Below are 27,477 nucleotides of genomic sequence, written 5' to 3' on the forward strand. Positions count from 1 at the left end.
GCCTAATTTTACCCGTTGAGCAGAAATTTGAGTTAACCGTATTTCTTATACAGGTTGAGTATCCCTTATCTGAAATGCTTGGAACCAGAAGTGTTTCAAATTTCAGATGTTTTCGGATTTTGGAATATGTGCATGTGTACATAATAAGATACATTGGGGATGGGACCCAAGTCCTAAACACAAAATTCATTTGTTTCATATACATCTTATACACATGACCTGAAGGTAATTATACAACATTTTAAATAATTTGTGCATGAAACACAGTTTTGACTGTGACCCATCACATGAGGCCAGGTGTGAAATTTTCCACTTGTGTCATGTTGACAGTAAAAAGTTTCGAATTGTGGAGCATTTTGGGTTTCAGATTTTCAGATTAGGTATGCTCAACCTATCCCCAAGAAATTCTCCACCAAAAACAACTCCAAATCTATGAAATTAATAATGCCCAGTAATTTTGGAATTAATTATTAAATTAATTAATAAACTTGGAATTTATTTACCTTCTTCCTGTGCTCTCCCTGGCCTCACACATATAAAACATTTCATTGTATTCTTATTATTAATAATTTTTCTCTCTTATAAATTCATTATGCTTGATGTAGATAATTTAGTAAATATGGATAAGTGGCAAAGAATGCATGTATAACCCCACCAAACAAAAATAAGAACTTTTGGTATATACCAAAGGCCTGTCTTTCTAAATATCTGATTATAAATTTAGGGTTGTATGATTTTTTTTTTTCCTCACATACTGTATAGTGAATACCTTTTCATGTCGTTCAGTTTTCTGTATCACCAACTCTGTAATGACATGACATGACGTAATTATGTTTATTTGATCTAGTCTCTATTGTTAGATTCTTAGATTGTTTATTTCTGCCTCTTTTTTCAGGGTCGGGAGGTGAGAGACTGCCCCTTGGCAGTTACTGTGTTTTTCCCTCTTTCTAAAGAAATAAAAGTAGCAACTTGGTGATTGAAAATACATTATTTCATTGGATTTTGGTTTTACTTTACCCCTTAATACTCCCAATAATTAAAGCATCTTGTTCTATGCCCTCTTTTTCTAGTGGTTTATTGAATTTGGATGGGCCACATATTGTGAGAGACAGCATCAGCTCTTTTTCTCATGAGGCATTATGTTTTTCAGCTTTGTTGATTGGCTGCCTTTAAATTTTATTTTACTTTTTGTTTTTCTGCCCACAGATTATTTAAACATTCTTTTGTTCCCTTTTAAATTTATTATTTAGTTAGACTTTATTACCCTAAATTATGTGATGAAGTGATTTTTTTCTCTTCCACCTTCCCCACCCATTCTCAGACTGCCAGTTGGGTTATTATTATTATTATTATTTATTTTAGTTTTACAGAATCTCGCTCTGTCACCCTGGCTGGAGTGCAGTGGCATGATCTCAGCTCACTGCAACCTCCACCCCCCAGGTTCAAGTGATCCTTATGCCTCAGCCTCCCGAGTAGCTGGGATTACAGACGTGCACCACCATGCCTGGTTAATTTTTGTTTTTTTAGTAGAGGCAGAGTTTTGCCATGCTGACCCGGCTGGTCTCAAACTTCTGGCCTCAAGTTATCTGCCCACTTAGGCCTCCTAAAGTGCTGGGATTATAGGCATGAGCCACCACACCCAGCTGGTTATTACATTATTTATTGGAATTTTTTCACATGAATTTAAAATGCACATTAGATCAGTCATCTGCAGAGTTGTGTCTAGACTTCACTGTATTTTAGCTTTTCAAAGTCTTATTCAAGGATGATGAACTCTACTAGTCTACTTTATTCATTCCTTCTTACAGTTGAGTTGTGTAGATAGGTTTTGAAATGTATTGAAATTGGGTTCTTTCTCAAATATCCCTCTATACCCCTGCAAAGTAAATACTTGATCAGAATAGATGTTGTTGCAGATTTCTTAGCGTCTAGTTACTAAGAAGGATTTGACTTGTGCCTTTACAAAGGGGAATTTTCTAGCGAACTTCATCTGTAGTCAATTTATCGGGGGTATGGAGGACATTCTTATTAGAATGTTACCAGTGGAAAGGACATTGAAGACTATCTTGTCCGATCTTATTTGTTATTTCTCCAATTTGAGGCACAGAGAAGAGTCTGAAATCAGGCGCCTCAAATGCCAGGGCATCATGCATTTACCTGCATCATGTTGTTTCTGAATGATAGAATTTGCACTTGATCCTTATCTGGAAGAGAAAACTAATATTTGAACTTTACTCGCTTTTGCATTAAATTCCCAAAATTATCCTGTCCTGAGAGAATAAATTGTATTTAACACATGAAGAAAACGTGATCCAGGGGATTGTTATATTTTATGAACTTCAAAGGGAAAGAGACACAAGTAGTAAAATGAATCTTTTTTTTTTTTTTTTAATCTAACGCCAGGTAGGGTTCATCTGAATCTTCTCTCAGAGAGAAACCAACTCCTTAAGGGTCCAAGTTAGATTGAAATTCCATTTTGAGAGAAACAAGGTTGGAGAGCCTTGAGATCTGCCTCCATTCCTTGGTTGCTGATAGAACTGGGGAAGAGCGCTAGCATCTGAGCAAGGCACAGTTTTCGTGTGGGGTGTTTGCGTGTGTCCATGGGCATGTGCGTGGAGGGTTTTTTTTTTTTCCATTCAGTAATATGTAAAATGTAGAATAAATAAGCATTCCTCCTATGTAACTTTATCACTTAATCTGTAGCATAGTTTAAAACAGATATTCTAGCTAGTTTGATAATCTGAGTGAAAGCACTTTAACAACTTTAGGTTTTAAAGCATTATATTAATTGTATTTTATGCATTTCCTTTAAATTTTATTTGACTATCTTATAGACAAATAATAATGCTACTTGATTTGACTTTCTAGTTGTTTCAACCAGGTATCCTTCATTCAGATATCTCTCCCACTATATTGTTTTTTTGATAGGATATTGTGACTGATATGCTTCCAAATTGCACTTAGTATATAGTACATAATAGGCACTCAGTGAATGAGTATTAACTTACTGAATATAATTTAATAAGGCCTTGCAAAATCTTGAAGTGCTCCATGACTATCATTATCATTAGTTTAGAGAAAGTTTTGCGATTTCTCTTGTATTTATTTCATTGAATGACTTTTATTTTGCTTTATTCTAGTAAGTTCCCCATATTTTCTGAGTGTGTTGACAGTAGTTATCAGATATCATTTAATGTTGTTTTGTACCATTTCTGCCACTGTCCCTGAGTGGCCATTTCACAAGACACTGACTCTTTTAAAATACTTTTATACTGCTATAAAATATAAAACAAATGACTGCTTACACTACACAGAAGATGAACATTAATAAACAGTAAGTTTTAGTAGGGTTCTGTTTGGAGGCTTAAAAATATTCATTTATTTTCTGTTATATGAGATCAAAGTAAAATACATTTAATATTTTCTTAAATTTTAAAATTTTTTTCACGGAGCAAAGTAAATATTTCCTACATTTTTGCAGAGTTTCATTTAAGGAAGGAGAAGGTTAGTACAGGTTGAGCATTCCTAACCCAAAATCCAAAGTATTCCAAAATTGGAGACTTTTTGAGTGCTGATGTGATACCACAAGTGGAAAATTCCCCTGGCCTCATGTGATGGGTCACAGTCAAAACTTTGTTTTATGCACAAAACTAATTAAAATGCTGTATAAAATTACTTTCAGGCTATATGTATAAGGTGTATACAAAACAACTGAATTTCATATTTAGACTTGGGTCCCCTCCCTAAGATATTATCATGTATATGTAAATATTCCAAAATATGGAAAAAAATGTGAAATCTGAAACACTTCTGGTCCCAAGCATCTCGGATAAGGGATACTCAGCCTGTAAAAGCACAGTGGAGTTACTTATATTTAGAAGTAGCTGTTGCAAAATGTTAAGTGAAATTCTTTCAGAAGTTTGCCTTTAACTCTTGACTATTCTTATATGTTTATTGTAGAAAATATGAAAAATGTGTATCATTTCCACAAAGAATAAAATCAAAATCATCCCATAACAGGAATGAAGAATGAAGACCTGTCTCTGTGTGTGTGTGTGTGTGTGTGTGTGTGTGTGTGTGTGTGTGTGTGTGTGTGTGTGTGTGTGTGTGTGTGTGTGTGTGTGTGTGTGTGTGTGTGGTTTTCTCAGGGATTTTTGTTTTGTTTTGCAGAATGAGACTCATGTTTTACATATCACTTTGTAATGTTTAGTTTTATGTACTGTCAATGTTTTCTCAGGTTGAAATATTGCCTCCCAGTCAGGGAGATGAAGAGACTGTTGGAACCGTTGAGTAGAAAGGGGCACTTGAATAGTTGGGAAGAACATACTCCATCTTATAACTTAGATGACAAGGTTCAATAAACTTGTGGCTTGTGGGAACAGCTTATACTTCTACCAGTAGTATGTGACTTTGCCTTTCTGTCACTAAAACAATGGTCATTATTACATTTTTAATTTTTTGTTCATTTAAGGGAAAATAATATTGCTTAGTTTTGGTGGGTAGGTAAATGTGTGTGTGTGTGTGTGTGTGTTTTGTTTTCTCGAGGATTTTTGTTTTGTTTTACAGAATGAGACTCGTTGTACATACAACTTTGTAATGTTTAGTTTTATGTACTGTCAGTGTTTTCTTAGGTTGAAATACTGCCTCCCAGTTGGGGAGATGAAGAGACTGTTGGAACCATTGGTTGGGTTACTTCCACCTTTTGGCTCTTGAGAATAAAGCCGTAATGGGCATGGCTGTCCAAACACCTCTCTGAGGTCCCATTTTCAGTTCTTTGGGATAAAACCCAGAAGTGGGATTGCTGGATTATATGGTAGTTCTATTTTTAGCTTTTTTGAGGAATCTCCACATTGTTTTCCATAGTGGCTGCAACATATGTGTGGTATATATTTTAAAATCTTTATTTAAATATACACTGAAAGGTACATAAAACACTAGCAGATTATTACATAGCAAACATTTAGGTCAAGAAATAGAACTTCCCACGCTTCCACAAACCCTTCTTTTTTCCCTTCCTCTCCTTTATGAGCCTGTCTTATTATGATTATTTTGGCCTGTGGTTTTAGAACTTTGAATAGATGGAATCCACAGTTTATCCATTATGAGTAATGTTGCTATGAACATTCTTACTCATGTTTTTTGCTGTACAGTCATGGGTAGAAATATTATGCCCATAGGGTAGGCATTCACTGTTAGCAGACATCACAGTAAAAAGTTCTGCTAATTTTATTCTTGTGAACAGTATATAAATTTTATGGCTGTTCTACATCTTTGCCAGTGCTTTGTGTTGTATTATCAGTCTTTTAAAATTTAACACTTTGTGGGTATGAATTAAGTTTGTATTTACTGTTTTTTTTTTTGAGATGAAGTCTTGCTTTGTCACCCAGGCTGGAATGCAGTTGGTGCGATCTTCGCTCACTGCAACCCCCTGCTCTCATCAAGCGATTCTCCTGACTCAGCCTCCTGAGTAGCTGGGATTACAGGCATGCACCACCATGCCCAGCTAAATTTTTGTATTTTTAGTAGAGACAGAGTTTCACTGTGTTAGCCAGGCTGGTCTCGAACTCGACCTCAGGTGATCTGCCTGCCTCGGCCTCCCAAAGTGCTGGGATTACAGGCGTGAGACATCACATCTGGCCTTGTAGTTACTTTTGTGATTCATGTTGAGATTGAGTAGTAGTTGTGTTGTTTTGAGACAGGGTGTTTCTGTGTTGCCCAGGTTGGAGTGTGCAGTGGTGCGCTTACAGCTCACTGCAGCCTCAAACTACTAGACTCAAGTGATCCTTCCCACTTCAGCCTCCCCAGTAGCTGAGACTACAGGCGTGCACTGCCATACTTGACTAATTTTTTTTTCTCTCTCTCTTTTTTTGTTAGGGGTGGTCTCACTGTGTTGCTGATCTTGAACTCCTGACCTCAAGCAATCCTCTGTCTTGGCCTCCCAAAGTGTTGGATTACAGGCATGAGCTGCCACTCCTAGCCAGAGCTGCTTTTTATATGTTTATTGGCTATTTGGATGTTATCTTTTGGAAGTGACTATCGAAATCTCTTATAATTTTCTGTGTTGTGTGTCATTTTTCTTACTGATTTGTAGACTTTCTTTACACTTTCTGCAGATGAACTCTGAATTTGTTGGAGGAGCCAGGTGCAGTGGCTCACGCCTGTAATCCTAGCACTTTGGGAGGCTGAATTGGTTGGATCACTTGAGCCCAGGAAATCGAGACCAGGCTGGGCAATATAGCAAGACCCTATCTTTTTTAAAAAACAAAACAAAACAAAAAAAAACCCCACACATTTGTTAGAAGTATTTTTCATTCTGCGACTTGCCTTTTCATTTTTTTGAATAGTATATTTTTATAAATAGAGATTATTAATATTATACAGTTGATCAGTATTTTTCTTAGGGTTACTGGTATTTCTGTCCTGTATAAGAAATACTTTTCAACCCCCAAATCCAGGGAAGACATTTCCATTATCTTTTAGAACTAGATGACTCGTACCGTAGCCACTAGATCCATGTGGCTATTCAAATTAATGGGGAGTTGAGTCCATTCTCTCTCCCCTACTGCAAGACCCTGTTGCAGTGGTCCCTGTCTCCATAGCCCTCTTTAAATAAAGTCAGCCTTACCACCTTATAAATAAGTAAATAAATAAATTTAAATTATTAAAAATAAATTGTAGAATTAATTTCCTTAGTTGCAGTAGCCACGTTTTAGGTGTTTAGTATGTGCCTAGTGCTCAACATGACTAGTGGCAACCATACTGGACAACACAGATACAGACTATTTCCATCATTGCAGAAAAGTTCTCTTGGGTCATGTTATCCTAAAACTTAATTATTGTACCTTCACATTTATATCTCTTATCTGTAATCACTTTACAAGTGGTTTAGGCAAGGGGTCGAGCTTCATTTTATTTCCTATGAATAGTCAACCTAACACCATTTAGCGAAAAGACCATCCTTTCCCCATTGCCCAGCAAGGCAACCTTTGTCGTCATTTAGGCTTGTTTCTGGGCCATCTGTTCTGTTTCGTTGGCACATTGGTCTATCCTCATGCCAGTACACAGTCTTTATGACTTTGCTTTAAAACTTGGTTATGATGTCCTTTAGTGAATTCTGTTAGCATCTGTGTTGAAAATGTGTGATTTTGGTTTTGTGTCCTGTATTTGTAATGTATGTAAAGTATGTGACATACCTCATTCTAAGTCCTGCTTTGAAAATCTTTATTGAATGCGCGTTATATGTGCCAAGTACTGTTATAGGTGCTGGGGAATAAAGCACATCTAAACTTACTGTAGAAACTTTCATGCAAATAGATTGTATGGTTAGGAAGATGATTCTCATAGTGATCATTAAGGCGAGCAAGAAAAGAGAGGGAGGTGAAAATGCTGTGCAGGTAAAGCCAGTATAGTGTGTCACAATTCTGTATGACTGTAGGAGAGGTTTTTTTAAAAAAAAAAAAAAAAAGTTGTGTTTGATTTTGATGCATTCTCATTTGAGTGGCTCAGTGTTGAGTATATGGTTATGTTTCTTTTTATTCAAGCTTGTTCACTGTACTTTGTGCAGGGAACAATGCTATCATGATCATTATAATCTAAACATCCCCTCCCAAAGTGTTAGGAAAAGTCTGCTGCAGCTCTCTGCAGTTTACTGTCAGTTACCACTTGTACCCATCTGTTTTATAGCCTCTTCTGTTTTGTTACTGCTGCTGTCATTTCTGCCATTACTCTTTGTCCCGTGGACTTGTTTTTAAAAGTTCTGTTATGATAATTTTAATAAAGTTTCAGGAGAGAGGGGAGGCTAGTGCATGTGCTCAGCCTGGCATCTTGAGCTTTTTAGACAGAATTTTCTCCTTTTGTGATACATATATTTATTTCCTGTTGCAAAGAGATGGAGCTTCTTGCAGTCCACTGAAACTGCCATATACCTCTCTGATTTTGTTTTTGGATTCTGTAAGATATCATGTTTAGTAGACTCATGTTGTTATCCACGAGTCTACAGGAAGATGTTCATGTTCTGTTTCAGAAAATATTTCTGTAGTTTTGTGCTTTTCTTAACTCATCAAATACAATGTGTGGCTTGCCCTTGGCCCTTCATATTGCTTACCTTAATTGTGTAGACCATAACCAGTTTCTATTTTGACTAAAGTTTGACATACATAAGTTACTTGAACATGGGGATTCTGTCTATCCCTCTACGCCCTAGTGTACATAGTACTATATACTATAGTCTCTTTAAGTGTTAGATGAAAAAACAGTCTAAAACGCAGGATTTATATTAAAAATCGAGTTGCCTGCTTAATGGTATTGTGGTTTCCTTGTAGACTATAATGATAAACTTTGTGAGACTGGGTGAGTCATTTTAGGTAAAAGATTTGTGGAGCTTTAAAGTGATACTGGAGTATTTATATATGTTAATGGAATAGGCTGTCTCTAATTTGGTGTATGGATATGGTGATGAGACCAAGGCTCTGAGTCTGATTTTTACCCCTTGTGTATCCCCGATATGTGGATCGTTTTGTGGGACACTGCATTCTTATTGGCAGACTTGCCCTCTAATAACTGATACTGCTCTCCAAGGGTTCAAATGCAACCATCCATGAATGAACAACCCAGATCATCAGGCTGCTGGAAAAAAACAACCCAAAACATAGACTTTCAAGATGATTCAGTGAAGTTTCCTTTTGATATGGAGAATAGTAATAGGCTGTTTTTATTATCAAGAAGTCCTAAACATTTCACTGGGTAACTAACTTTTACTTAAAATAGTTGAGTGTCAATAATATCTCATTTTATTTTTTACTTAAACTTTTTCCATAGGTGGTTCTTTGAACTAGACTTTTAAATTTTTTTATGAAAATGTTTTTAATCGTGTGATAATAGGTCAAAAGATGAAATTCTGAACATGATAATTCTCACTTTTGCTGAGATATTATTGCTAACCAAAGTAGTTCACAAGTAGTCCCTTTATGAGATAGCTTAAATTATATTTTTTCAAAGTGATACTAAATGAAATTAGTCATCAATGTGTGCCAGGTTCATAAGATGAGAAAGCGAATTTAAGACGAGTAAGCAGTTGTTGATGGAGGTGCATGGGGCCATTGCTGGGTAGTGCTGAATATGGACTTGATTGGTAGCAAAGCTGTCTGGAATAGTGGTCTTGGGGTGGGAGGTAGGGGTCAAATGGTATCCCTTCTTTTATAAGAGCTCTTTTTTTAAGCTTTCAGCAGCGAAATAACCAAAAGACAGGCATCAGAAAGGAAAAGGACAATACATCATATTAAATAACAGATTGGGGAGTTGACCCTAAAGTGGGCGTAGAAAGAAGGTGTGCCTCATCTAGCTCTTTCTGGGCAAGCCTTTATCATTATTTTTAGATGAACTTCCTTATTATGGGTGCTCAGAATTTTTTTTCATCAGTATGCCTCTATACCATCAAATACATAAGAGTAAATTAGAAATCAAATTGATCCATATTTAACGTCATTATTTCCCTAATGAATTGAGCTTATTTATTCAGCTTTATTTAGCCTTTTCCCCCTTAAGTTTTCTCATTTAATCCTTGAAGGCCTTTAGAAATACAAAAAACAGAATGTAACTGTATAAAGACACAGCTAATGGGGTATTGAGAATTTGCAGGGTCCTTTGGAATTGATTACATATTTGATTATTTTGAAATATTTTTCAACAATGGCCCATATATTTTTGTTTTCATTTTAGAACAAAATCCAGTCTCATAGCAGAGGAGAATATAATGTTTACAGCACCTTCCAGAGCCATGAACCAGAATTTGACTACTTGAAAAGTTTAGAAATAGAAGAAAAGATCAACAAAATTAGGTGGTTACCCCAGAAAAATGCTGCTCAGTTTTTATTGTCTACCAATGGTAAGTATACATATTTTCTTTCCATGTGCCCACTGTGTGTACCTGTTGCACATATCCTGTAGCCTAGGAGAGGAATCATTTAACAGAGATACTTGTAAAAAGGACTTTTCTGTTTCTATACAGAAGGTAAACTCTACTTTTTTACTGTTCACTTGCAGTTTTTAGATTCTCTGAAAGATTCTCAGATAGCAATTTTTTGTTTACTACACCCCCAATTTGTAGTGAAAAGAATGGGCTGCTATACCATTGGATTTAGGTCAGGTACTATTTCTGCCATTTCTCAGTCTCGTAAACTTGGGCAGGTTACTAACACTGAATTGAATTTTCCTCAGCAGCAAACTAGAGATAGCAATTTTTTATTATAGTATTGTGAATATTAAATAACTTCACATACATCATGAGTGCAAGTGCTCAATAAATGTTAATTTATTCCTCTTTAAGTGTTTCTAAACTCTACACAGAGTATCTCAAACTGCAGATACAAAATACTCAAAGGATGGTTTCCATTCCAAGATACGCTATAGGAGAGCACTTTCTTACTTGACCACCATTAGCACATTGCCTTCGTCCCAGCAATCCACATGGCTGGAAGGAGATTCCTCTCCTACTGTTTACTTGCCCAGGGAAAGTTTTTTGTTGTTTTTTGAGGCAATGTCTGTCGCCCAGGCTGGAGTGCATTGGTGTGATCACGGCTCACTGCAGCTTCGATCTTCCCACCTCAGTCTCCTGAGTAGCTGGGACCACAGGTGCGTGCCACCACACCCGGCTAATTTTTTAAAAACATTTTTGTAGAGACTGGGTCTCCCTATGTTGCCCAGGCTGGTCTTGAATTCCTGGGCTCAAGCAGTCTGCCCCTCTCAGTCTCCCAAAGTCCTGAGCCACTATGCCTGGCCCAAGAAAAGTTAAGTGAGGATTAAAAGTTGGTAATGACAGGCCGGGCGCGGTGGCTCACACCTGTAATCCCAGCACTTTGGGAGGCTGAGGTGGGCGGATCAAGAGGTCAGGAGATTGAGACCATCCTGGCTAACATGGTGAAACCCCGTCTCTACTAAAAATACAAAAAAATTATCCGGGCGTGGTGGTGGGTGCCTGTAGTTCCAGCTACTGGGGCGGGGATGCTGAGGCAGGAGAATGGCGTGAACCTGGGAGGCAGAGCTTGCAGTGAGCCGAGATCGCGCCATTGCACTCCAGCCTGGGTTACAGAGCGAGACTTGTCTCAAAAAGAAAAAGGTTATTAATGACCCTACCAGAATTTAAAATCCTTTATGATGAATTGGGTGCTTTCTCTTTGTTCTTATGAAAAACTTCTTCCTGTGAATTGTTAGGACTTTGTTGGGATCTTGAGTCTAAAGGGAATCATTAGAGTGACTGAGGAGATACTTTAGTTTCTGGGTAGCTGTAGTCCATAAAAATTTGTGATTAAAACTTTTTTGAGGTTGGTGGTAGGGTGAGGGGAAACCTCCTATTTTCTCATCCCCTCACTATTAATTTAAAAAGCAAATTCTAACACCTAGACCATAAACATTTGCAGAATATATACTTAAATGACTTCGGGGATGAAAGGGGGGAAGAAATTCAGCACTTCCTCCATCTAACTGATGCCCCTCGTCCACAGTATGAGTTCTTAGAAATGCTCTTCACAAATGCCTGATGCCATCAGCGTTGGCTGCCTCCTGGGTGCCCGTTTTTCTGATCATGAAAGCTCTCCCCAACCAGTCCATTGAGATTCGTACCCTCTGCCTTCTCTCTTTTCACAATAGACTGCATTCCCCTCTCTCGTCCTTATTAGAAGAAAAATAAACAGAAGTAACTATTTAAAGCCTGTAACCCACAGCACCATGGGTGGAGGGGACAGTTTATTCCTGTCATATGCTAGCTTCTAGTCTTGGGTCAGTTTTAATTTATATAGTAAACTAAGTTATTTCAAATAGCTTCAAATATTTTAGACACTGTTCTTTGGCATCAAATGATACATAATTAAACCATTGATATAATTTCTACTTTTAGAAGTAAATGTTCGTAGGGAAATGTGTTAACATTTTATATATTGGAATATTTTTATGGCAGTTTATTTCTTATAGGGCTACATCAGCTTTCTTATAAAGAGAACTTTTTAAATGTAGGCTGAGGTCAAGAGAATAGTATAATGAAGCCCTGCATGCTCATCATCCACTTCCGACACTCCTCAGTTCATGGCTAATTTGTGTCTCGGATCCTTCCCCTTCCTCTCTTCCTCAGTGTTATTTCGAAGCAAATCTCATTTCAACTTTATGGATTAAATCTTATTTAAAGACATTAGAGCATGCATTGTAGATTTTTGTCTTTTGTTTCTTAATACTAAGTAAAATACAACTAACTGGCGGCTGCATTTTTTAATGCTAAAATAAGTGCTTAATAATAGAGTCCAATGTGGAAGGATAAAGCAGATTATGAGAATCAAATGAACTGTTGTGTCTGGGTATGATGGGAAAAGGATGGGAGGAGTAGGACTTGAACTATATCTGAAAAACTATTTGGAAAGAAGGAAACTTAGAGAAAAATGTCAACATCTGTTGATTCTGAGTGATATCTTTTGTATTATTTTGTGTATTTTTCTCTGTGAGTTTTTTCTATGAGCATAGTAACACGCGCCCCCCCCCCCCCCAATGTAATGGGTCTATATAAAAACTACATCTGTGGGAGAATGGTGGAAAATAGTACCAAACTTTCCAGGTTTGATTAACCAAAATTAATCTTATAAAAATACTTGCATTGGCTTTCCATGATCATTGTATGAACTGGGTTTCCCAGATCATTTTTACTTAAAGGACGTCATAGTCACCTAATAACTTGAGTTAATTTAATGTTCCTTCAAGCATTTTAATTCTCTTTCTCTTTAATCTTCTTTTGCTCCTCTGAATTCTCATTAATTCCTCTACATTGCAGAAAACATGAAACTGACCTGTCAACCATGAGTCTTCCATATATGAATAATATAAAGTTCACTCACAAATAGGATGTGTCTTAACAACTTCTTGATAAGTTTTTAGGGTCTTACATAAAGCTGCATTCCCACAAAGGAAACGGCAGCGTGATTTTCCCTGCTCATACCCTCTGCTTGTGGTGAGAGGAACTCTGCTCTTCTGTAGCTTCTCCAATGCTTTAGTTATTAGTGTTGATAATTCAGGGGAACACCACAGAGTGGTCGTTTTGGAAGGAACAGATCTTCTTAAGAATCTAATAACGCCTCCACTGAAAACTGTGTTTTTACATAATCTTACATACAGTTTTATGGAGTTTGATTATTCTCACATACTTTGTGTTACAGGCCAAAAACTCCAGGTAATAAAATATCACTGCTGTAGAACATAAGGATTCTGATTTCTTAAAAATTTATGTCATATTTATTAACATACTGATTTATTTCCTGCCTGCCTTGTCCCCGCTGTACTGAAAAATGTATCCTAATTCCTATGTGTGCTGTGTTTGTGTTAATGGAAAAAATATTTTTTAAAGAGCTTTCTTCCTGTAAACACTATTAGGCACCACAAACTAATTTTATCTCATCTGAAAGTTTCATAAATACATTGTGGTTTCTTTATTTGGATCTTTAATAAGGAGGATGGATTTAAACAGGCCACAAGACAACTGGACCAGGGGGCGGGGGTGTTGTCATCCTCATCACGAATACTTTGCAAGTATTTAGAACAAATACTTCTCAAAATACAGATTTAGGCTAGGCTCATATCTTTCTATAAATTGTATACATATATAAACTAAATAACACATAGAAAATCTGTATGACTGAACTACAAGAAAATTATAAGCAAGGTCACATAGGGCTTAGAAGAAATAATAGATTACAGATTATTAAAGTTAGCAGCTTTTCTCTGTTTACACTTCATCATTGGGAAGGGCATCCTTAGGGGCAACTATCATTCTTCTATACGATACAGAGACTACCAGGCTAGAGTCACTGGCATCTCTCTGAGTTGTTTTTAACTTTTTATAAAATGGCTTTATATACTGTTATAAACAATTTTGTTACACCGTTTTGCTTATGAAAGATCATTAGGAATGTATGCTTTTCTATAAGAATGTTCTTTTATGATTATAACAGTTTTAAATCAACATGCATGAGCCTATAGTGATACAAATAAACAATTGAATGGATAAATGGAGAGAAGGGATGCTTCCTGCAGGAGAATTCTAAATAAGACATGGATACATACTCTTCCCTACAGGGAATATAACTTATTTCTCCCTTTAAGTACAGGCTAGATTTAGTGACTCACTTCCAAAGAATAGAATATGGCAAGGGTGAAAGAGTCATTGTATAGTGGAGAAGCCTGGCAAACATTGTCTTAACCAAATGACCCAAGTTAACACCACCAGCTGTAAGTCATGTTGATACCATGTATCCCTTTGAACAATGCTGTGAGAAGTCACTTCATCTCTCTGTTTTGTTCCTAAAAACCCATGGCCCCAGTCTGATCATGAGGGAAAGAGCAGGCAAATCCACTTGAGGGGTATTCTACAAAGTACCTCACCACCACTACTCAAAACTGTCAAGATCAAGAAAAATAAGGAGAGCCTGAGAAACTTAAAGGCAGAGAGACTAAGGAAACTTGATGACTAAATGCAGTGTTGTTTGAATTCTGGAACAGAAAAGGAATGTTAGTGGAAAACCTGGTTAAATCTCCAAATGAAGTCTGTAGTTGAGTTAATAGTAATATACAAAGTCTATGTCTTAGTTTTGACACACGTACCATGGTTGCGTAAGATGTTGACAGAAGAAACTGGGTAAAAGATATATGGAACACTACAGTTCTTGTAACTTTTCTGTAAATCTAAACTTAATTGTAAAACAAAAGTTTGTTTTTAAACAGATGCCATTTTATATATTCCTTGATACCTAGGAATTTGGTTTCTTCTTGAAGGACTTGGGGATGTATGCTTTTAATCAGTTTTCTTCAGGCCCTGTTTCCTACTTTTGAACCCTGATACAAGAGGGGGAAACGTTTAAAAAGGAGGCATCCATTGATAGGCTTTGCTAAGAAGTGGGAGCAAGGGAGAGCAGCTTTACTATTTTGATTCTACATAATAGGCAGTCTTAATCAACTTCATTGTTCCCTTTAAATTTTTTAAAATTCAGTACTGAACATGTATATGTTTACATGTATGTACAGACATACATGTGTTTGCATACACCACACATGCATATCAAGTTTTTCCCTCTAGCTTTAATTACTTTTAAGGGACAGGGATAGAGACCTGTGACTTGATTTGACTGTCACATAGAATTTATATGAGTGCCAGCGATCTTTGCACTTTATTTCCATGTGTGTATGTTATTCAGCTGATAATAGGAAATTTTTTAGTAAGTCAGATTAGGGTTTTTTTTTTTTTTCATGGAATCCTTTTATGTGAAATGTGAAATAGCGTATTTTAAATGCCTTAAAATGTTTTTCTTCTTCAGTATTTTAAGGACTTTTCTTTATTTTCTTCCCAGATAAAACAATAAAATTATGGAAAATCAGTGAAAGGGACAAAAGACCAGAAGGGTATAACTTGAAAGAGGAAGATGGAAGGTATAGAGATCCTACTACAGTTACTACACTACGAGTAAGTACATAAGAAAAAAATGTCACAGATAGTGCTTGTATCCATATTACATAGCCCAAATCCTGAGCAGAGCTTGAATAGGAATAATTACAGTCTATCTCCCCTTTCCCAATAATTCTGTAATCAGGTAGAACATTGAGTAACTCATTTAAACATAGAAACTGACCTACATAGAGGTCTCACTTTGGCCAGGGACGGAAGCAGGACTCAAGCACAAGACAGTATTTCACGCCATCAGACTTCACCTCTGATTTGTCATGTTAGCTATTACAAGGTCAAGTTTCAAGGTAAATTTTCTTTGGAAATCAAAAAAGTAGATATAGATCAAATCTTCTAGTTGTAGCTAAAAAATACCAAGAATTAGATGTTATGGGTTAATTTTCTTTTTATCCTCTTTAATCTGAACCATAAACATTTATTAGCTTGGCATATCTTTCAAGCAAAATATTAAAACTAAGAACTGCAAATTCTAATACTATTGCAACCAGTAAAAGAAGATATATTATCCACATTGTTCTTTTCTTCAACACTTGAAAGGATCAACATCAGTTGCTTTTTAAAACTAAATCTATGTAATGTTCTGTTTTATGTTCTCAAAAACTAAAATAATGAAGTTTTCTGAGTCTTAATTGCTATTTGAAACTGAGCCTTTTGTAATTTCTGTTTTTCATGTGTCTTATTGACAGGTGCCAGTCTTTAGGCCTATGGATCTAATGGTTGAGGCCAGTCCACGAAGAATATTTGCCAATGCTCATACATATCACATCAACTCAATTTCTATTAATAGTGATTATGAAACATATTTATCTGCAGATGATTTGCGGATTAATCTTTGGCATCTGGAAATTACAGACAGGAGTTTTAGTATCCATTTGGTTTTCTTTGGTATTTGGTGAAGAAGGCATGTTGTGCCCATATTGGATTTATTTCATCTCTCCTTAATGAATTTGATTCCTTCTTTTTATAGTCTGTATACATCTATGTATGGCACCTTATTTTTTTTCTTTGTAGATGAGTAATGAAATACTGGAAAAAGTTATTTGCTAAACATAAAGGGCATAATGTATTGATGTAAAATTGGATTCATGGAATTTTAAGGAATTTGTCATTATATCTATGTAAATAGGATTATTTTTTATAATTTAGTTTTTTGTTTTAAAAATCAAATTTGTGAGGTCTGTGTATGGTAGCTCATACCTGTAATCCCAGCGGTTTGGGAGGCTGAGGTGGGAAGATCACTTGAGGCCAGGAGTTCAAGGTGTACAGTGAGCTTGATCGTGCTTCTGCACTCCAGCTTGGATGACAGAGCAACACCCTGTCTCTAAAAAAAATTTTTTTTCTTGTAATCAAATGTATGGACTATTGTATTTGAATTTTTTATTGTAAAAATAGTCTCACCTGGCTGCAGTGACTCAGCCTGTAATCCCAACACTTTGGGAGATCAAGGCGGATGGATCACCTAAGGTCAGTAGTTCAAAACCAGCCTGGCCAACATAGTGAAACCCCCTCTCTCCTAAAAATACAAAACATTAGCCAAGCATGGTGGCGCATACCTGTAATCTCAGCTACACGGGAGGCTGAGTTAGGACAATTGCTTGAACCTGGGAGATGGAGGTTGCAGTGAGCTGAGATTGTGCCATTGCACTCCAGCCTGGGCAACAAGAGTGAAACTCTGTCTCAAAAAATATATATATATAGTCTCATTAAGATTAGAAACAGAAATTCATGCAAGTCATGATGCATGATTGGGTAAATAAAAATATTCTGTTGAGGCCGGGCACAGTGACTCATGCCTGTAATCCCAGCACTTTGGGAGACCAAGGTGAGGCGGATGGATCATGAGGTCAGGAGTTCAAGACCAGCCTGGCCAACATAGTGAAACCCTGTCTCTACTAAAAATACAAAAAAAAAAAAGCCAGTTGTGGTGGTGTGTGCCTGTAATCCCCAGCTTCTCAGGAGACTGATGCAGTAGAATCGCTTGAACTTGGGAGTCGGAGGCTGCAGTGAGCCGAGATTGCACCACTGCACTCCAGCCTGGGCGACAGAGTGAAACTCCATCTAAATAAAAAAAAAAAAAGTTTTAATCCCTTTGGAATTTATACTCATAAAAACAGTGGAGTGCAATTCAGAATTAATATTTTTGCTTAGGTCCATGAATGGGTTTTAGGTTTGAGAAATGTAGAATTATATTTGCCCTTTTTTCTAAGTGGAAATTCCTTAATAAAATGTTATCTAGACATTGTGGATATCAAGCCTGCCAATATGGAAGAGCTAACAGAGGTGATTACAGCAGCAGAATTTCATCCAAACAGCTGTAACACATTTGTATACAGCAGCAGTAAAGGAACTATTCGGCTATGTGACATGAGGGCATCTGCCCTCTGTGATAGGCATTCTAAATGTAAGTTTATTGTATCTTCCCTTAAAATGATTACATATTCTGTTTGTCTGAAATAAGCCTCAGACATGATAAGTACAATTACAGAGGTTTACAAGTCTTAAACCCATGTGTCCAGAGCCACTTGTACCCTTGGTAATCTGCCTGCCTCCTCATGAGGCATTCCAGGTTATTCCTGGAGGCTCTCTTGGGGGGCATGTCTATTGATTGCCAAGGAATAGATTTTTCATGGAATGCTGTTGTTCTTTGGTAACTTGTGGTTGGGCTCTCTAACCTTGTATTGAAGTAGAGCTGTTCCTTTCCCATCCTCCCTTCCTACTTTGAGCTTCCTAGGAAGGTTTCTTCTGAGGTTTCCTTGGCTTAAAAAAAAAAACAACTTTGGTTTAAAAACTTCAGGATACAATATTCTTGTCTTGTTGAATATTAACTCATGAAAATTGATACATGCCTGTTACCAAAATAATTTTACCTGGCTACTAGAAAATGAAATCCTGGTATGAATTTGGGATGGGCGAGGATGGTGTGTTTCTCATGGTGATGATATAGGCAGTCAGTGAGGCGTATTGCAGGAATAATACCAATAAACCTGGTGCACTGAAGTCAGAAGTCCCAGGTGAGTCTGGTTCTAAATTAGTCATACGACTGAAAGTATACTGCATACTTATGCATCTTCAACTTCAATATTCAATTATCCTAAGAAGCTTTCAGGAGAATTGTAGCCAGAGAGATGTTTTTCAGTTCTTTATTAGCCTGGCATTTTACCTCACTTGTAGGGAGTTTGTGAATGGTTGTTTAGGAAATGCTTTGTCCAAGCCAGAATATTGTACACCTTGCCCTTTTTGTGTTGTTTTGTTTTGTTTTTAGTGTTTGAAGAACCTGAAGATCCCAGTAACAGGTCATTTTTTTCCGAAATCATCTCCTCTATTTCGGATGTAAAATTCAGCCATAGTGGTCGATATATGATGACTAGAGACTATTTGTCAGTCAAAATTTGGGACTTAAATATGGAAAACAGGCCTGTGGAAACATACCAGGTATTTGCAGTTTTTTCTCTCAATGAGCATATACCCTGTTTACTTTGAAGTGTTTATAGAGAAGGATTTTGTTACTAGGTTTTAATCCCTGTATGGTGTTTGTTCACCATTAGGCCTTTTCCCTCAGAAATCTATGAATATGTTGCTCTTCCTTATGTTAAATGTATATATACTTACATAGGTTGTGTCGTCTCTTGAGTTTTGCAGTTAAAGTGTGATTTTGCTACCCATTTGGTTCAGTATTGACATTGGTTTTTTTTCCTGCCACTATGTACATTTAAAGTGAGGAAGGAAGAGCACCCTTCATTGAGGTCTGGGCAGGAAGAGGATTGGGGAAAGTGGCCAGTCCTAATAGAGGTGCACCTGCTCAGGTTGTGGGAGTAGTCGAACTAGAGATTAAACTTGGTGTGCCAAGTCAAATGGACTGGTGTTCTGCCTTTTGGCAGATAACCATTGTCTTCAGCTAAAGGAAAAGGGCTTGAAAGCCTTAGCAGATGGCTTTAGGAGTTGCCTATCCGTTGTTGGATGTCAGTTCTTGATTCTCTTATCAGCCAGCCACTACTGTTTATCCGTGTCCACTACATCAAACAGAAGAGAATGAAGTACACAGCCTGGAACAGGGTGAGGGACAGCACAAACCTGTGCTAGGCCCTAGACTGCAGTGTTGAAATCACTTAACTCTAATTTATACATATACTTTCTTTATGTTACATATTCTCAATAGACTGGGAAGTATGTTTCTCAAACTTTAAATCCTCTGACAAACATAAACCAAGATTGTTTTTGATATGTGAAATTTCAAAATAAATACTGCACTGAAACAAAAGACAAAATACTGCTTTGCTTTTCAAAGTATAGTTCACTATTGAGCAACACGGATTTGAACTGCATGGGTTCACTCATACACAGATTTTGTTGTTGTTGTTAACCAATGCACATTTGAAAATACAGTATTTGAGGGATGCAAACCCCTCAAATATATGGAGGGCCAAAAGTTCATGTGTGGGTTCCGCAGGGCTAACTGCAGATTTGGGTTTACCTGGGGTTCTTGGAACCCATCCCTCATGTATACTGAAAAAAGACTTCTATTTGTGTAACTGCCAAGATTGATATACCTCCTAGTTATCCTCACCATCATTTCATTCCCATTGAGAAGAATTGATTTGAACCTTAGCTTCAAACTGATGTATAGTGAGAAACCCTATAACGTGCATTCTAAAATGTTGCTAAATTATGATAATCTACCTAATTTTACCTGATTTGCTACTTTTCTACCTATAAACAGTTGGAGTAGTGATTAAAAGTAGTCACATTATAGGCAAATGTATCATATATAGATAAAACTTTTTATTGAATTTGTACCAGCATCTTGCTAAGTTTTGTGTGATTGAAGGGTATTTTTTTCTTACTGATTTTTTTGTGTTACATGCTCGCTTTTGATCCTAACCCCACATGAGTTGCTATTCCTCTGTATTACGGATTTTCACTTAATGTCACAGAGACAGGGCCTGAATCATTCCACTATATTTAAAGTTAAAATGGACACTGAAAATAAGTTTAGCTTGTTTCATATAGAATAGAGAATTCTAAGCATTTAGAAGGTACCTACTCATTTCTGTCATTTCTCCTTAAGTAGCTCCTTAAAAAGAGATGGTGAAATATAGACACTTCTTTTTTGCTTTGAGTTACAACAAACATGGAACTTTTGTTTGTAATTAATGTTGAAATATGTCATATTTCTCAGACTACTTTTTAAATATGAGATTTCTAGTTTATCTTTTTTTGACATATTAGTAAATACAGAATTATATAATTCAAAAAACAGGCACAGCTTGTTAGCTTTTGACATTGTATAATATGATACTATCAAATTTTTAATAATATGTGCCCAGAATAACCATATAATTTATCACCAAACCAAGGCATGGTTACGCTATGCATACATGTGCATTTATAATGGAAAATATAGGCTTCAGTTAAATTTATGCCCAGAAAATGGTATTTAAGAAAGAAATAGGCACAGTTTCAGTGTTATCAGTAGTTAATGGACTGAAAGCCAAGAATAGTGATATTCAGATATTGCTGTAATGTTCTTTTATTAGTCTCTTAACTGTGCCATTTTCAAGTGTTTTTGGCCTGAATGTTTTATTCAGGCTTATAAAGGCTATGTGTGCCATGCCCAGAATGGAGTTTTCCTTTGTCATACCAGTAGGAAAATGTGCCTCCCTGAAGGGCTTGTGTGTTTTGTAAAAGGACAAAATGGCTTTATTGTTACTGAGAAGATGGAGATTAATAGGTTTAAAAGGTGTGTGTATGTGTCTGTATATGCCCTTTTTTTCTTTTTAAAGATACGGACTTGTTAAATCATTTTCCTAATTTCAGTGCAGTATATTTGTATTTTTTCCCCAGGTGCATGAATACCTCAGAAGTAAACTCTGTTCACTGTATGAAAATGACTGCATATTTGACAAATTTGAATGTTGTTGGAATGGATCTGACAGGTAATTGATTTTAAGTCAGACCTCTCAAATATGAATTTTATTAAAGAAAAGAAACAACTATTTCATTCCAGGTCCTAACTTCATTTGTCTCTAGGGATTCCTTGAAATAAATTTAATAATCTTAGATATAGCACAGCAGTACTGGCAGATAAAAAATTAAGCATTGTATTTCACTAGTAAATATAAAAGTATACAAATTCTAGGTAATCTAAATTATTTAAATGTCTAGAATGTTTTTTCTTTTATGAACCAGATCACATTTCTGACATGCTAACCATTAAAACTGTGAAGCTTCAGCTTGGTTGTTATTCTACCATTAAACTGTTTTAGAAACATTCAGGCGGCAGATAATTCATTTGGATTGTTAGACACACCAGGTTTTCCAGATGCTACATTAACACCTCATAGAAGTGGTCTTTCATATGTATGTTATGTATGTATGATGTTAAACATAATATATATGGTTAAAATATTAGTAGTAGTTATCCTTTGCTTTTTATAATTTCCAGTTTTGCCGTAGTGTAATTCCTTTTTTGTATTCATTTTTAGTAAACTGTTACCATTATTTAAAGATAAAATAAGTCTTACTTTGAGTCTTTTAGTCGTCTGTTTATTTGCCACTATGTTCCAGTAGAACAGAAAGTAGTAAAACATAATTTTTGAATTAAACTGACATTTAAAGTAATTAGAGATACTTTAATTAACAACAGTTTTATCACAGAGCTTAATATGATTCTGGTTTCATGGTGCTATGTGTTACAGAGGATAATAGAACTTATAGAATGTTTTCTTTCATCTGGCTTTTAAAATTATCTGATTTTTGACACAAGGACTAGTAAACCTAGAGCTCTGTTAATAGCACACATTGCCTTTGAGTGCCACTACTAAACCTGAGGCATCAAGAAGAAAGAAGGAAAGGGAAGAAGGAAAAAAAAGATTAACAAATTTGAAGAGTAAAGAGATACTGAACTAGGGTGTGGCGCACAGCTACAACCAGTTTTTCATTCGTTTAAGCAGATAATTAGCAGTTTTATGTTCTATTATCAGAAAGAAACTATTTGTTTTCCTTAATATTAAAATTTTTTTTAAAATTATTTCAAACTTAGAGAAAATTTGTTACAATAACACAAAGAACTCTTGGCCGGCCTTGACCCAGGTTCCCCTGTTGCTGTATCACGTGTTCTATTCTGTTTATTTATAGCTATATTTGTCCACATAGGTACATGCGCGCGTGCTCACATGCAACTTGTGTGCCACATGGGAATTTACTCCATTTACTCCAGATGTGATGCCCATAACCTTAAATTCTTGAATGAGTATTTCCTGACGAAAACACTTTCCAACATAGTGACAGTGCAGGATCCAAAGCAACATTCACAGCGATGCAGTACTGCCATCTAATCCGGAGACCCACTGAAACTCGCCAGTTACTGTAACTGTGTCCTTTATGGCACAGAACAAAGTCAGTCTGGTTCAGTATCCAACATTTAGTTGTCATCTCTTGTTAGTCTCCTTTATTCTGAAACAGTTCCTCAGTCTCTCCTTGTCTTTCGTGACCTCGGCATTTTGAAGAACACAGGCCAGTTATTTTATAGAATGTTTCCTCATGATTAGATTCAGGCTATACATTTTTGGCAGGAATACCACAGAAATGCTGGCCTAATGATACCTTTTTAAAGTTTCAAGTAGCCACAGCCTAGGTGTCCTAATCCGTTAAAACCACACAAACTCAGATGATACGGGGATGTCAATCTAAATTACACAAGCCATTTTAAAAGAAATACAGTTTTATCATCTTTAGGGGCATGCATTACCTTGAGTTTGATTAAAGTTGTTGTCAAGTGTCCTTTGGGAATTGACATTACTAAATAGATAATAATTTGTACTCAGTAGGTGACCTTTGTATGTATTACTTTGAACTATTCCCCAGGGTCCTGTAATCCTTATTTACAATAATAATTTGAACCATTGGTAAGCAGTGGTAGCAGACCCTTTCCAAATTATTAAGAGCTTCAAACTTACGAAGTTTTGTTTGTGAGGATACTTAATAAATGTCGAGCAGTAATGGGTGGCAAATAGAACGGACAAAGAAGTGTCTTGGGTAGTTTAAAAATTTCGCCACCCCTTTAAACTGATATTTTTATAAATATTTGCTTAAAATGTTTTCAGTGGTAAAAGTAAAATGATGTTCTGTTAATAAAATGTTATAGCCTGGGCAACATAGCAAGACCCTGTCTCTACAAAATATTTAAAAATTATCTGGACATGGCAGCATATGCCTGTAGTCACAGCTACTCAGGAGACTGAAGTGCAAGGACTGCTTGAGCCCAGGAGGTTGAGGTTGCGGTTGCGGTGAGCTGTGATTGTGCCACCACATTTCAACCTGGGTGACAGAGTGAAACCCTGTCTTAAAAAATACAGATATATAGGCCGGGCACGGTGGCTCACGCCTGTAATCCCAGCACTTTGGGAGGCCAAGACAGGCGGATCATGAGGTCAGGAGATCGAGACCATCCTGACTAACATGGTGAAACCCCGTCTCTACTAAAAATATAAAAAAAATCAGCCGGGTGTGGTGGCGGACGCCTGTAGTCCCAGCTACTCAGGAGGCTGAGGCAGAAGAATGGCGTGAACCCGGGAGGCAGAGCTTGCAGTGAGCCGAGATTGCACCACTGCACTCCAGCCTGGGCGACACAGCGAGACTACGTCCCCAAAAAAAAATATATATATATATACACACACACACACACACATACACACACATATATTATGTATCACTTAATATTCTCAGGAGCAGATTAAAACATAAGCATTTATTAAATGTGATTATCTGAACCAGACAACACCCTGAGAAGATACTTTATTTATGAGACAGAGTCTCACTCTGTCGCCCAGGCTGGAGTGCAGTGGCGTGATCTTGGCTCACTGCAAGCTCCGCCTCCCAGGTTCACACCATTCTCCTGCCTCAGCCTCCCAAGTAGCTGGGACTACAGGCGCCCGCCACCATGCCAGGCTAATTTTTTTTTGTATTTTTAGTAGAGATGGGGTTTCACCGTGTTAGCCAGGATGGTCTCGATCTCCTGACCTTGTGCTCCACCCACCTTGGCCTCCCAAAGTGCTGGGATTACAGGCGTGAGCCGCCGCGTCCGGCCCAAAAAATGTAAATCATAAGATAAAGCATTGGTTTCTTGTGAACAGCTACTTCATGCGGGGTTCTTTCGTTTTAGAACCTGTGAGTTCCACAGATAGTTGCTCCTTTGAGAAGCTGGCTGGCCTGGTTGATCACATAGCCTGTAGTTGCAAAAATATTCAACAACAATAATTCTGCACTACTAAAAAGTTTTACTTGAGGATACTGTCAACTTTGGTGATAGTTTTGGTAGCCATGAAAAGAATAAGCAGAAAACCCAGTTAATTAGTACCATATTTCTGGTTTATTCCAGTGATTGAGTTGATGTCAACAGCCCCTGTCCCTTAGTTTAAATCTGCTTTTGAAGTAGCTTCCTATGGTTTAATTGCTGAATCATTTTACTTGAAAACAATTTCTTGTTCTGCTTGTTTGACTGAGTGTACTGTCTATTTTCACAGTGTTGTCATGACTGGATCTTACAATAATTTCTTCAGAATGTTTGACAGAAACACAAAGCGAGACATAACCCTAGAAGCATCGCGGGAAAACAATAAGCCTCGCACAGTTCTGAAGCCTCGCAAAGTCTGTGCAAGTGGCAAGCGAAAGAAAGATGAAATAAGTGTTGACAGCCTAGACTTCAATAAGAAAATCCTTCACACAGCCTGGCACCCCAAGGAAAATATCATTGCTGTAGCTACTACAAACAATCTGTATATATTTCAAGACAAAGTGAATTAGGGTTGGCATTCCTAGCAGAAGAACCCACTTCTTGCTTAGTTGAGATAGTTGAATCTAGCATTCGTTCCTATAAAAGAGAGAGGTCCATTGTGGCGCCCCTTTCCAGTGTTTGACAGTGTGCCATTCGACAACACATTGTTATAGCTACATGGAGAAAGCTCTGTGGATTCATCACTGTGGTGTTCTCCATGTCTGCTAGCCATTTAGGTAAGGGTAGGGCACTTTTAATTTAAATGACTTCTTGCACCATCTTGCCTAATGGACTAGATTGGACTGTATCAACATTGATTTACTCCACTTTTTATGCCTTCCATTGTGATGACGTCAAACACAGTGAAAGCCTTCAGTCATGCTATGGGATTTAATTGTGTATCCTCATTACTGTATCATTTGTGGGGTACACCCCTTCCCCCTTTTTTTAAATTAAATACAGCTCATTCTTACTGTGGCTTGTAGCATTCCTCCTCTTCTGGCCTCCTGGACTCCTCCCCTTCATCTCTCTTACCCTTGCCCCCTCCACCCGGTCTTGGTGGTGGTATATTAAAAAAAGAAAGAATGAAAGCACACAAAATGAGTCAGTTTGGGGTCAGTGGTATAAAGGGGGTATATGTTGCGAACAAATGTTTTAATAACAGTTGGCTGTAATCACTCCTCGCCATGTCTGGCACTGAAAATAAGGAAAAAAAAACCTACTACTGAATAAAAGTGACAAAGAATGGAGAATCTGGTTTTCTTTTTCTTTTTAACCTACCTCTTGTAGCCAATATTTTGTGTCATACCTTTGGGCACAGTGAAACAAAATGGGTTTTCATTGTTTTACTGGTATTTTTGTTAATTATTTTTAACAAGTGTTCTTTTACATGCAGGAGGAGAGGTACTGGTTCTCTATGAACATATTTTGAATATATATTGGTTTTATTAAGGATTTCACAATCTATAAATGCTACTAGTTTTTTTTTTTCTTTTTACCATCATGAGGGTATTGGATACGTTGTATCTCTATTTAACTCATTATCTGTTAATGAAATTGTTGTAAATGGGAACCAAATTTGTAGAACTTAATTTCTACTTTTTAGAGTGCTTAATTTCATTTTTGCCTTACTAAATAGTCAAAGACTTATAAAACATTTTTAACAAGTTAGAACTTTTTTTGTCATTCAGTCATATAAAATAGCAGAAAACTAACATCAAGTGACACTGCACTAAATACTTTTTTCTGTATTTTACTGCTATCAAATCAGAATGAAATATACTTTACCATAGATATTTTTCTTCTATTTTTGGTTTTCCAAAGCTATATTAAAGACAAATTTTTAAAGGTACAGCGTTCAAAAAGTGCTTAATGAACTCCAACAGCTGCCTCAAATAAAAATCTATATGAATACATTTTCCCTAAGTGGTGATACATTATCCAAAGATGAAGAGTGCTCCTATTTTTAATAGGTAGAATGTACCTTTGTCAGTCTTGCAGAAGCTTTAATGGAGAAGAAATGGACTTTATTTTTGAAAGGTGAAATGAACAGGCATTTATATTATTAGAGAATGGTAGTCTTATTTTGGTCGAACATAATGTAACAACCTTGAATTTCAGAGGACTCTGAGTGCTTCTATGTCCACTACCTATTGTTCTATTCTTCAATAATGAAAAAGAATTCAACGAGCCGACCGTGATTCCCTCTACTACAAATATTATGTCTTGTAAGTTAGCATTTTTAGCACACAGGAGAAATTCTATGTAATAAAATTACTGTATCTTTTGGATTTAACAAATTTGTATTTGAAACACATTCTATGTCTGATAATTCTTAATGGCACTTTTACTAATTTATTTGGGGATCTTGGGTACTTTCTTAATTTGTGTTTATTCTTCACACTTGACTTGCAAGTGGGATATTCCCCCTGCCACAAGTGTCAAACAGTGATATTCTTCCTGTGTTGTGACTGGATAGTTTTCCAGATCTTTTTTGGGAGATTTTCCTACAGCTTGGTTGTATGTCTTGAGATAACACCACCAAACAGCTCTCAGAAATTCTTTTTTGATTGGTCAGTAGCTATGATGATTCTCCTCCATGACACTAAGGATTAGTTTATATAAGAGAAATAATTGCTAAAATTAAAATGCCTCTATCAAGGAATGCTATTATAAATTATTGTTAACATTCTCAAGTATTAATTTTTTAATTTCATTG

The 27,477-nt window shown here is 36.6% G+C and overlaps 1 protein-coding gene across 3 annotated transcripts in view; it reads left to right on the forward strand.

Moving 5' to 3' along the window:
• Positions 1-25,736, forward strand: part of PPP2R2A (protein phosphatase 2 regulatory subunit Balpha) — a 134,751-nt gene extending 109,015 nt beyond the window's left edge. For all 3 annotated transcript variants that reach the window (XM_058433426.1, XM_032144494.2, XM_032144495.2), the window contains exons 4-10: positions 9,718-9,883; positions 15,375-15,487; positions 16,174-16,351; positions 17,724-17,888; positions 18,750-18,919; positions 21,329-21,420; positions 25,009-25,736. In XM_058433426.1, coding sequence (XP_058289409.1) covers positions 16,192-16,351; positions 17,724-17,888; positions 18,750-18,919; positions 21,329-21,420; positions 25,009-25,288 — 867 coding nt within the window. In that variant the 5' untranslated portion in view covers positions 9,718-9,883; positions 15,375-15,487; positions 16,174-16,191 and the 3' untranslated portion in view covers positions 25,289-25,736. The remainder of the gene's footprint in view (positions 1-9,717; positions 9,884-15,374; positions 15,488-16,173; positions 16,352-17,723; positions 17,889-18,749; positions 18,920-21,328; positions 21,421-25,008) is intronic.
• Positions 25,737-27,477: the final 1,741 nt, after the last annotated feature.

This window comes from Hylobates moloch, unplaced genomic scaffold (assembly GCF_009828535.3).
Source record: "Hylobates moloch isolate HMO894 unplaced genomic scaffold, HMol_V3 SCAFFOLD_22, whole genome shotgun sequence".
NCBI lineage: Eukaryota > Metazoa > Chordata > Mammalia > Primates > Hylobatidae > Hylobates > Hylobates moloch.